General features: G+C 42.6%; 1 protein-coding gene across 1 annotated transcript in view; it reads right to left on the minus strand.

Moving 5' to 3' along the window:
• The window catches only part of STK39 (serine/threonine kinase 39), a 105,476-nt gene that overhangs the window by 5,694 nt on the left and 87,542 nt on the right, over positions 1-12,240 (minus strand). The window contains 3 exon segments of the mRNA XM_081872183.1: positions 1,290-1,354; positions 8,726-8,794; positions 11,758-11,810. Coding sequence (XP_081728309.1) covers positions 1,290-1,354; positions 8,726-8,794; positions 11,758-11,810 — 187 coding nt within the window.

Consider the following 12,240-nt stretch of genomic DNA (forward strand, 5'->3'; position numbering starts at 1 on the left):
GATGGCTTTGTATGACAGCCTCTCACCTGGGCCATTCTACAGTTGCTTCCTATCACATGTCGCAGTTATCTTTCACAACTAAACAGATCTTAGTCAATTGGCTCCACCAGAACGCTTCTTTAGAACAACCACCACTGCGATCCATTTTAAATTACTGGACATATACGTGTTAAAGCTACAATATTAGAAGATAGGAAAACAGTTTTCAGATCCATGTTTCCCAGTTTGGCTCCTACAAAATGTATCACTAAAAATGGTGGCTCCGCAGCAGGAACTTTTTACCTGCACGTTTTTCTGGCAAGTGATCCATGAACTCTCCAGTTTTGCTGATAAATCTCACTTTTTTCTTTCACTCTCCCTTAGCAAACAGAGCAGAGAACATTAGCTCCTCGGTATTGAATGGTGTGGTGGGGGTCTGGGAAAGGGGAGAATCGCTCACAAATGGAGAAACGCCCCACATCAGGTAGGAGCTATTTGCAATCCATCCCAAATTGTTTAGATGGGTCCTCTGGAGAGGCTTTTTGAGGTGGCTGCAGAGGGACGGAGGGGAAGGCAAATTTTCCTTCTATGAACCTCCATAAGTTAACTTATCTTACAGTCCAAGCCACTATGCACCAAGGAAGGAATTGACACGTTTAGCTGCAAGTTTATGAACATGGAGAATTAGCAGCGCCCGTGCAACTAAGTGCATGCTGTGTAAGAAGTGCAAGCCACCATTTCATCTGACTAAACATGTGGTGCTGGCATGCTATTACTGCACTCTGGATCTCAGGAACAATGCAGTGCTTATTGCAATTCAAGCACAGCGCTGTTAACACAAAACAACAGCAAGTCCCCTCCACAAAGAATACTTCAGATTCTGCTCTCTTTATAGAAAATACTGTAGAGCCATTGGTTCAGCTGGTCCCAATCAGAAAGCCTTGGCTATTTTCCTAAGTAATAAACCTGAGACATCAATAGTCGCTTAACTTCAAGAGCAGCTGTTGAGTCTTTGGATACATATGCCAAGTTTGTTTTTTTCTCTTCGCAATTAAGTAGTGCTGTTTTCTGCAAATTATCCTTTCCAGTTAGTGAACTGTTTGGTGTTTTTTTTCAAAAAAAGAGACCATTAAAACTGTTTTCTGCTTTCCTGTTTCAGTTTGTGTAGGGTAATAAAATGTTGAAAAGGTCAATGTTCAGTGCAGAAAGGCAGCTAATAAAGGACTAGAAATTAAGAAGACCTGGCTCAAAAGATCAGTAATTGTTTTCTATTTATTACATTACTTTATTGACCACAGTACTGTACTTACCAGCTTAAAGGTTAATGTTTTCAAGGCCTTGGGATCATCTACTATTTTTTGTAAATTAGCAGCAACTGAGGAAAACAAAGCATAGAAAATGGAGTACACAGAAAGCAACATGGTATACAGTTAATCATTGAATACATTTATTCAGGAGAAGCAGAATAGTGCACTTGTAAGAAGCTGCACCCCCAAATTACACAAATTTCCGCTTGATTGCAACAGATGCATGGCAAGCACCTGCTCTATTTCCTTGTGTCCTAATTCAATATTTGTCCTCTGTAGGTGTATCCTCATGGCGGATTACAAAATTTCATCTCGATATGGTTTCTGTTCTAACATTTTCGCAGAGCTTGTTTTGTAGGGACCAGGACTTAGAAAGATGGGAAAATATATATTGTATTAGTTGCACACTTGCACTCAACTTCTGAAGACTATGATAATTTAATAGCCATTTCAACCCAGCATATTAAGTGGGTAAACAGAATGTTATTTATAGCTTTAAAAAGAGAAACAACAGGGTAGTAATTAACACACAACCCACAAGACCATCATCTTCTGTAGGACTGAAAGTTTAAAAAAAGATCTATATGGCCTAGTTTTCTTGCTAAGTAGTAGAAGAAATAGATTTATTTTTTAAGGGGAAAGTGTGGGTTTTTCTCCCCACTAAGAAGAGGTCTGAACTTTATATATTCTAAAAGCAGAAAAATAATAGTCAGCTGGCACCTTCTGACTCCTGAGTCTACAGCTTTTATCTATTCAATGCTAATCCCAGGAGGTAAACTTTCATTTTATCTCTTGTGACCCACCAAGTTGAATTTAGCTCACCTGTCACTTCCGGTGCCCCACCACCAACTTCATTACCCTTCTGTTGCTGTCAGCTGCCTGGTATGGTGAAGAAGGGTGGTGTTGATACTGTTTTCTAGCACCTAAAATACATGGTCCCTGGGCTGCACTTGTCTTGGTCAGTTTGAAGAAATGTACATCTGCTCTAAGAGTAGTGGATGAAATCACAAGTGGCATCCCAGTGGCAAGTTCACCATCACCACCACTGCCCTAACAGCATTTAAGAATATACTTATTAGAGCACGCTTGTGAAAAGTATTTGCAAATGTGGCAGTAGCAACATGGTACAAACTTTGCAACCAGGATGCTTCAGGCAGCATGTCAAATACGACATGAGCTCCACCCCAATCCAGCCTGAGCTTGATCATATGCAGTCAAATACTCTTAAGTCACAAACACTGTTTGCTTTTAAGTGTCATTGCTCCCTTCCTGTCCCTTCTGTTTTCTTTTAACGCGAACAGTAATTTTGTTTTCTGGCTATTAGAAAAACATCAGTGTGTTGACAATCATTTCTTATTGTAATTCTGTTTCTCTTCTAGTTATGTGCTTACATAAGCAATCTTTCACTCTTTATTATGATAAAATGGGCAAATGCTGTGAAACTACCATCATCCCTGACCACTGGCCATGATGGTTGGAACTGGAGTCCAATAAAACCTGGTTAGTCCTGCCCATGTCCCCCAGTGATAAATTCAAGCATCTATCAAAAAGTAAGTTGTGCCACATGGGTTTTATGATATGTAAAAACAAATTATAATGAAGAAACAAATAGAGATGCAACGTTCCTGGTGTGAAGTCTCATATTTAACAGTCCCTAGACCTCATCCTCCCAAATCCTTGGGAAAATTAGCCACTCCGGAAAGAGGCAGTAGAGACAGACAATGGACAAAGACAAGACAGTAGCTCCTTCTCTCCTCTGAGTTTGATTGTGAACAATCCCCACTCCTATTATTTCTGCCCATTACTGGGAGTTATTTAAGAGTTCAACAGGCTAGGCTAGGCTAGGCCGTTCATGTTTTCAGTGGTGAGCATAAGGTATAGCCCAGCTTTAGAAGTATGAAGAAACCATTGGAAATTACTTCGTGTTCTTTGACAAGCATTTTAAGATACTTATTTCCGCATTGATCTGATGCCATTACTATGTTAATTTTGACATTTGAAAGTCGTTGGTTCATTAAACCTGCTGCACTTCAAGAGCAGAAGGAACTGAATTTGTGATTAACTAGTTTCCAGAATAACTCAATCAGTCAGCCTTTATCCAAAGTTTTCTTGAAAAGAAGGATCCCAGCTGAGGCAGCACTAGGTGAAGAAAAGCAGTACTCTCACCAAAGAACAGGGCCACAGTAGGCCCAGATTAGAGACTCACAGAATGAAAATGCCTTGGTTCAAGTTTCTTTGCTGACCTGGGGGGGGGGGGGAGAGCAAACTTCACAACATTTCAGCTTGAGCACAATATGCAGAACTTGTAGTCAACCAAGTTTTACTCAAAGTAGCCATGCTGAACATGTCAGTTAGGGTCATTCATTTCAATGGGTCTATTCTGAGTAAAACCTACTTGAATATTACCCATGGATATTGATTAAAGAAGTTTCTATACAATACTGAAAGTGCCTTGTGCATTTTTCCATGCTCACAAAATCTTATGTCATAATAAATCTGTTAGTCATCAAAGGTGCCACAGAACACTCTTGTGCTGGCTACAGTTCAGACCAGTGGCATAGTGTGGAGGGGCCACAGGGGTGGTTGCCCTGGGAGCAAAATTGTTAGGAGCACAAAATTTCAACAGCCAGTGCTGCCTCAATACAGCTGTGGGCTCCACTGAAAACGGCTTCTGCATGTGAACCTGGAAGTGACCTCTGCAGACAAGGAAATGACTCTTCTTATCTCTATGGCTATGATCTCCTGGGTTACGTAGATGCCATTAGGCAGTTGAATGCGCATGTGTACTCCATCCATTACCCAGCCACCCAGTGCTCCAGCGGGGCCGGGCTTCGGTAACCTAGGCTATGACCCTGGTTCAGACTCTCCCACAGCCTACATTCCACGTCAATACACACAAGAGATGCTCAAAAGGCAGGTTTGCAGTCATGGGAGAACACTTGAAAAACATACACAGTACAGCATAAAGTACTTGTGTGGGTTATTAAAAATCAAGGTGTACCACTTCATACTAGCCTGGCAGTTATCAATCAGTGTCTCCATTGTCAACATCTACCATCACTTTCATAAAACTGACTACTGAAGAAAGATCAAGCAGAAGCTCTTGACAAATTTCAGTCCTTATATTTTAATCAAAACAGGAAATGTTATTTGACAACCAATTCCTGTTAACTCAAGGTATCTCCCCTGAAGAAACTACTTGGGTTTGAAACACAACGATACCTTTGTTTTGAGATAGGACGCAATGGCAGATAGAGGTGCAGATCAAGGGAATGCCTGCAAGTAACCCCTGCAAATTGCACTGTCAGCTAACTGTTAAGAAGAGAAGCCACACTTTGCTCAGAAACATCATAAGGTTAAAAATAACCTCTGATGTGCACAAGTGCAGACACACATTCCTGTATTTCAATCCTAGTTCTGAGCAGAAAAACTAAAAGGGTCAAATGGTTTCTCTCCCGCATTGATTCACTGCTCAAAATGGTCACCTGCTACAGCAGCTTTTCCTTAAAAAATAAAAAATAAAAGCTGTGAGAATGTTACAGGGGGTCTGCTGTCCAAAATTTAGTTTAGCCCCCCGTTACATTATCAAATTCTCTCTGAGGAATACTAAAGTGAATCCTGGTGATTTGTGAATGAGGTTTTGAAGGACAGGAACACACAAAGTGGAGATCAAGAATAGGTGGGGAAATTAATACCACTATTTTATCCAAGAAGCAACTTGAAAAAAATACGAGAGAGAGAGAGACAGACAGACAGACAGACAGACAGACAGACAGACAGACAACCTAAAGCCTTCTGAAACAAGGATCGAGTCATGAAGTTTTGAGACAGACAGTGCTTTGTGAAAAGGGTTTCTGTTGTGTTTTGTACCCCTGGCCATGCATGTTACTGTTTCATGGCTTTCCCGTATCTTAACGATTCACAGTGCATTAAGGAGCAGGATGGAAAGCTGCGCAAAAAGACATCTAAATTCCATCTTCAGCTAGATGTATGTATCAAGAGACGGAGGTGTAGAAGACGGGGAAATAAATAGGCAGGGAAAATGATGAAAGCAGAAGTGGCAAGTCTTCAGAAGCTTTACAATATTCTCCTGTGCTTTAACTACAAATGCCATTGCAAATTAGGCAGAGACTGTATGCACTTTGATCTCTCTTTTAATATAAAACTGAAGCAAGCGACTTTTACATTACGAAGGCAAACCATGCCATGCAGCAAGTCACTATGGGATTTTTCAAGAGAAAGAATACTGTTATTTTCATATCCTTAAGCAAATTCACTCTTATGTGTCTGACCAATCCGACTGAAGTATGGCGAGAAATTATGTTAAAGTACGCTATTTCGGTTAACCTTTTATGCCTTTTCTTTTTAAACACATTGCGCAAAGACTAAACAAACAATTCTTCTTTACTCAAGTCTCACCAGAAGTCGATGTCATATAATATTTCAACCCCTCTTGGTTACCAAGGCATAAGCCTCCTATTATCTTAAATATATATATATATTCAGAGTAAATTCAAAATGCAAAGCTTGCTGTACAAACTTCATAGGCTGAAGAGGGCACTGGAGAAAATTCCTTCAATGATATTTTACATTTATTTTACACCAGAGATTTCCCAGTCAGCTTGTCAAAGCCAGTTGCAGTTACCATCTTTGTTACCTATTTATATAGGCGGGGTGCTTAATCTGTAGCCTTCCAGATGTTTGTACGACTCCAGCTACCATCATCCCCGAGAACTGGGCGATGCTGGCTAGGGCTGGTGGGAAGGACAGCCAGTCAACACCAAAAAGGTTTAAATTGGAACCAGAGGGCTCAATTTCTCACTTAAGTAATAAAACCTATGTCTAGACTGAACCACTTGACTACAGGTGGTGGGGGAGGGGGCGTCACCTGATAGGTTAGTTCTCTACACATGAACGTTTCACCCACATACCAAAGTTAGGATCAGGAATAAAGGTTCTAACTTAAAAAGCAAGCACACTCATGACCCAATGGCTTTGGAGGACAAACAGCAGGTCTGGTGTGTGCTATGGGACACTGTTCCAGATTCCCTCAATGAAGTACTTGGCTGATGCAATAGGAAGAAAAAGGGGCAGAGGTAAATGCCACCTACCATCTCAAACCATTACCGTATTTTTCGCCCCATAGGACGCACCGGCCCATAGGACGCACCTAGATTTGGGGGGCGGATAAAGGGGGGAAAATCATTTCCCCCCCACGCACGGGGCTGGGGCGGGGGAAGCCCCAGCTTCCCCTGACCCCAGAACAGGAGCCAGAGCGATGCCGAAGCTGAGCGCAGCTTTGGCATTGCTCTGGGAGCTTGCGGGGCTGGGGGGGGGAAGCCCGAGCTTCCCCCGACCCCAACCCCCAGAACAGGCTGCCGCCCGCAAGCCTGGCGGGAGGTCCTGCCGGGTGCGCAAGGCTTGCGGATATCTGCCCGAAGCACGGGGTGTGCTCCGCAGGGCACCACGTGCTTCGGGCTGCAGGCTGCTGCCTGCAAGCCTTGGGAGCCCGGCGGGCACTCCCGCCGGGCTCCCAAGGCTTGCGAATAGCTTCCTGAAGCCTGGAGAGCGAGGGGTCGGTGCGCACCGACCCCTCTCGCTCTCCAGGCTTCAGCGAAAGCCTGCATTTGCCCCATAGGACGCACACACATTTCCCCTTCATTTTTGGAGGGGGAAAAGTGTGTCCTATAGCGCGAAAAATACGGTATCTTTCTGCTTCTGTAGCTTCAGGTGTGTGTGTGTTTAGGCAGAGGTTGGATGGCCACCTGTCATGGATGCTTTAGTTGAGATTCCTGCCTTACAGGGGGTTGGACCAGATGGCCCTCCGAGTCCCTTCCAACTCTACAATTCTATAAAACCTACTGGAAGATCAATCTCACAAGGCTTTCACAGAACCTGAGAGTTTTGTCTGCACTTTGATCTGGTACGCAGGCTGAGACCCTACCTGCCCACAGACTGTCTCGCCAGAGTGGTGCATGCTCTAGTTATCTCCCACTTGGACTACTGCAACACGCTCTACGTGGGGCTACCATTGAAGGTGACCCGGAAACTACAACTAATCCAGAATGTAGCAGCTTGACTGGTGACTGGGAGTGGCCACTGAGACCACATGACACCAGTCCTGAAAGACCAACATTGGTTCCCAGTACGTTTCCGGGCACAATTCAAAGTGTTGGTGCTGACCTTAAAGCCCTAAACGGCCTCTGCCCAGTATACCTGAAGGAGCATCTCCACTCCCATTGTTCAGCCCAGACACTGAGGTCCAGCTCCAAGGGCCTTCTGGTGGTTCCCTCCCTGCAAGAAGTGAGGTTACAGGGAACCAGGCAGAGGGCCTTCTCAGTAGTGGCGCCTGCCCTCCCATCAGATGTCAAAGAAATAAACAGCTATCTGACTTTCAGAAGACATCTGAAGGCAGCTCTGTTTAGGGAAGTTTTTAATGTTTGATGTTTTATTGTGTTTTTAATATTCTGTTGGGAGCCACCCAGAGTGGCTGGGCAAACCCAGCCAGATGGGCGGGGTATAAATAATAAATTATTATTATCTACAGGTTGCTTCTCTGCATGCTTCAGCTGAAAAGTGGAATTGCAACATACCGGTTGCTTTCAGTCAGGGTGCTTTGGGAACTGATGGAACCTGTTCCTTCCTAAAAAAAATAAATTTAGCTAAACAGCAATCCCTGTAGGAAAAAAACCCTGAGAAGATTGTTTTGGTGAGGAGAAATGTCAGTAAATCAAGTTGTACACACCAGTAAGCAAGTAGCTTATATGCATTTTTGGCAGACACTGGGAATCTTCCCTCTTTAATGAGTTCATCCAATAGGCCCTATCTTTGTATCAGAGGAAGTTGAACACTCTCTTCTCTTTCTCTTTCATTTTCTGGATCTCCTTCTCATGTCTATGGGGGACACTGGAAGGTTATGAGAACCATAAAGAAAGCTCATTTTTCTTAGGGACAGGATGTTGGTGGCCAAAAGATATGTTGGAGCCTTTTGTAAGGCCTATTTCTGTGAAAATCTCAGCCTGAAATGCTGTGGGGTGTGTGTGTGGTTTTTTTTTGGGGGGGGGGTCAGAAGAGAAGAAAACCTCATACTTTTAGAAGCATACGCATAGATCCTAACACCACAGATACAAAAGAGTTCCAAATGAAGCTGAACATTTTATGTTACCAAACAAGCAAGAACTCCACCAGGAGGCAGAGATAATCACTGAAGCTAAATAAAAATATCTTAGTTAAACCACACTGAAGTACTGTATTGCTTATTTATATTAGAAATCATGCTGAGGATTCCCTTGAGAATCGATGGTAGTCAATGAAGTTTTGATAACACGGGTCCTTTTTGTGCAAAACCAAAGAATAAGAGAGGTTGTGAATGGGCCCTTATCCATTTAACCATACTGAGTTACAGCAACAGTGTAATTTCAAAACGAAACGTGATTTACCTATGACTACATCGTGGCCGTCAACCAGGCCTGCAGAGAACAGCTCTTGAGAAACGCCATCTGCTGTGTCTGTGTGGAACGTGAAATGAATATGTATTAGTCATAATTAAACGGGGGGGGGGGGACAAAACAAAACAAAAATAAGCCGGGGAAATTTGTTATAAAAGTAATTTTAATCTATGGACGTCCATTACCAAAGGGTGCTTAAAACCAAAACTTATTTTTGTTAGAGGCACCATGTACTCCACCACTGATAGTTCTCTCATTTTCTACACACATTCAAAAGCACAGGGTTAATTGTTTAATTCTTCACCAATCCTATAAAGCTCCTTTGTTTAAGCCAGTGGAATTCCTCCTCAGCCATGTAATTAGGTATCCACATTGTAATGAATGTAGGAAAGTTAAGGGGGCCTATGAAATAAACAGGGCCTGAGAGCCACACAGTCTTTTTCCATCCCTCACTTTTAATAAGAGCTTTCAGTTCAGGACACAAGGAGCAGCTAGACCCAAATTCACGAACAGCTTCAGAAGCAAGTGTTTGCACTGGCTCGACGTAAAAGTGTTGCGGAGGAAAAGACAACACTCTAAACAACTTTCTCCCCATGTAAAGGATTGATACGGTCCTGCCTACAGGTACTGAGTAGCGTATAAGCCTTCCAAGACTTCCATGATCTGTGTAACCCTTCAATGCTACGACATTTTAGTTATCTCAACTAAAAGTAACATATTCCTGTATTAGGACCACAATGACATGGCAGCACTTGATGCCACAATAAATAAAAACCCTAAATGGATATGTAAGGAGAGAGGCATGTGTGGACAGCTGGGTCTTCCACCACAGAAGCTCTAGCAGCCATATAAACACATGCTGCTGCTGTATGTTTCTCCCCTAAGTGACTTATGTCTTCAGCGCTCAGATTTGCTGCAACAAAAACTTCAAAAAGGAAAGCCCTGTTGAGTGCATCGTTCTCTTTTGTGCAGGCAATGAAGTCCAAGTTTACCGTTTACTTGGTGAAAAGGTTAAGCTTGAACAGCTTTGGATAAAGCCTTCCATCGTAATATTTTGTATATTGAAAGTGTTTAAGTTCATCAAGATGGCTTTTGGAAGTGTGTACGCTGTTAAGGCAGGCCCACAGTTTATGAAGCAAACGCAAACTGGATAGCTCAGTTGGTTAAAGCGTGGTGCTGATCATGTCAAGGTTGCAGGTTCGATTCCCATATGGGACAACTGCTTATTCCTGCATCGCCGTGGGTTGGACTTGATGATCCTCAGGGTCCCCTCCAACTCTACAATTCTAGGATTCTATGAACTGCCATGTGCAAACTGCTACTTCCCATCACAAATGCAATGTTCCAGGGTTTCCGAACATTGCACAGCATTGCTGGCATACTTGCATTTAAAGGCAGATGCATGCCCTACATACTTGTTTCATCAGAACCAGGGTTTGTGATAAAGGACATGTGTTCTGCAGAGAATGTGACTCTGTTCTTAAGTACTGCAAATGGCTTGACCATAGCAATAGGCATTAGGGGTGCTGTATGGACCTTTGTAACAAAAGGGGGTCAACCCCCAGGCTAGTATCTATCTTGGCCTGAATTACTATATCACCACCAAATGCCATTATCACCCAAAGTTAACAGCACTAGAAGCAAACATACTACAAAAAATACACCCACTGGATCTTGGTGTTCCCAATAGAATTTTCTTACCCCAAACCACTAAGGTTTCAATGTAGCTCCTAATACCTAAACAGTCCTAGTCAATCTATTTATATGCGACATTTTCCACATGAAAGGCAGCTTACAAAAATAACAGCCTAAATAAAATACTCCTAATAGGTAATCAAACTTGCAATCTCCCTACAGCGCTAACAGTTCTATAAGTAACAGTTCATTTTAAATATATTAAATAAAATTAAGTGAGCATAAAAACTTACCAGCAGGCCGATTAATATCCAAAAGTAGTCCTAGAACTACTAGAACAGCAACTTGCAACCTCCCCACCTGACTTTTTCAGAAGATTCAAATGGCCAGAACCATCTTTGGCAGCCCCTCCCACTTTGAAGCAGTGGCCCAAAGAGACGTCGTTTGCACAGTCTTATTACTACTGCCCGGGCCTTCATTGACCAGCTTAACCGGCAACCTGCAACCGTGGCATTGTGCAAGAGACAGCATGGGAAAAGCTGTACGAGAAGATGACTCCCTTTTTAACAATCCAAGGAAGTGTAGATTCGTGCATCGCAATGCCAGAGCCATTTTCTTACACGCAGACTTCCTCGAAGTAAGGAATCCTGATGACAGGAACAGTGCCATGCAGGCAAGTTGCCACAATGGCACTTGGGAGATGGCAGCCTGACACACAATGCAGCCAATTCTTCCCCACCCCCCTGGGTCGCAAATGTGCTCATAATGAGAAGTCAACTGTGCTGAAGCTTAGTACCCAAGATGGTCCCATGTGGTGCCTTTGGGGCACATCGATAAGGAGTCAGCACTAGGCGAAACATCCTGCAGAGATGAGAAGAGCTACGAGGCTGCAGTGTCTCCCTGCAATTGAAACTGCTAGATTGTACCCTAGGGGGTTGGTTAGTAGAATCTTCACTGCCAAGGCTCCCACACTCTTTATATTCTGCCCTGCAGTTAACAATTTTTACATAGCCATCACTTATTGGTATGCCACAGTAACTCATATGCTGTACAACTCTGAGGTCAGTTATCAGCAGGATTGCTTTGAACTGCGCACTTCATTACATTAATTTTCAGAGAGACTGATAGAGTGCTCTCTTTCTCGCTCTTTCCCTCTATCTCTTTCTCTCTTTAGTATCCTCTACCTTGAACCAAAACATTCCACAACTATGCCACTAAAAATTTACACACTTGGCACTAGTTTTGTTTCAGTTAAGTAGCGTAATATAAAACATTTGGTTGGTACAAGCGATTTCACAGAGCTAATTTATATTAAACTATAAAGCAGAAATCAATTTCCGAAATACCATTTGGAGCCATAAAAGCATAATTTCAATTAAAAGTCTTACCTCTGCCTGGAGTAAACTCAAATCGTATGTCATTAAGTTCCTTTCTGGAATTCCTGGAGGGAGAAAAAAAGGAGCCACGGTAAACACATCAAAATGTAATGAAGTGCAAGCTTTGTGCATTCCAAATGTATTCAAGCTTCATAAATAAGTTGCTATTAATATGTAGGCAGTATTTTGCAGTTTTATGGCCTTGTCTTTCCCCAAGTGCATCACAAATGCACAAGGGCATCAACACAAGGGAAAACCCTGAAAGGGGGGGGGGGAGAGTTTAACCATATTGCATTTTTTTCAAATCTAAAATTACACACGTCTACATTCAGTTTTATGAGCATCCAATTTTTTTAAAGAAAAAAGTATGAGAGAGAAGTAAGTTTTGTTCTGTACCAAAAGAAGTATAAATATAACTCAGCACTCTCTCCCTGAATAGTAAAGGGCTAGATTACAATCAGAAAACTCAATTCAAGTTCCTCCAAGTTTTTGTCT

This window comes from Podarcis erhardii, assembly GCF_964252035.2.
Source record: "Podarcis erhardii genome assembly, chromosome: 1".
Lineage (NCBI taxonomy): Eukaryota > Metazoa > Chordata > Lepidosauria > Squamata > Lacertidae > Podarcis > Podarcis erhardii.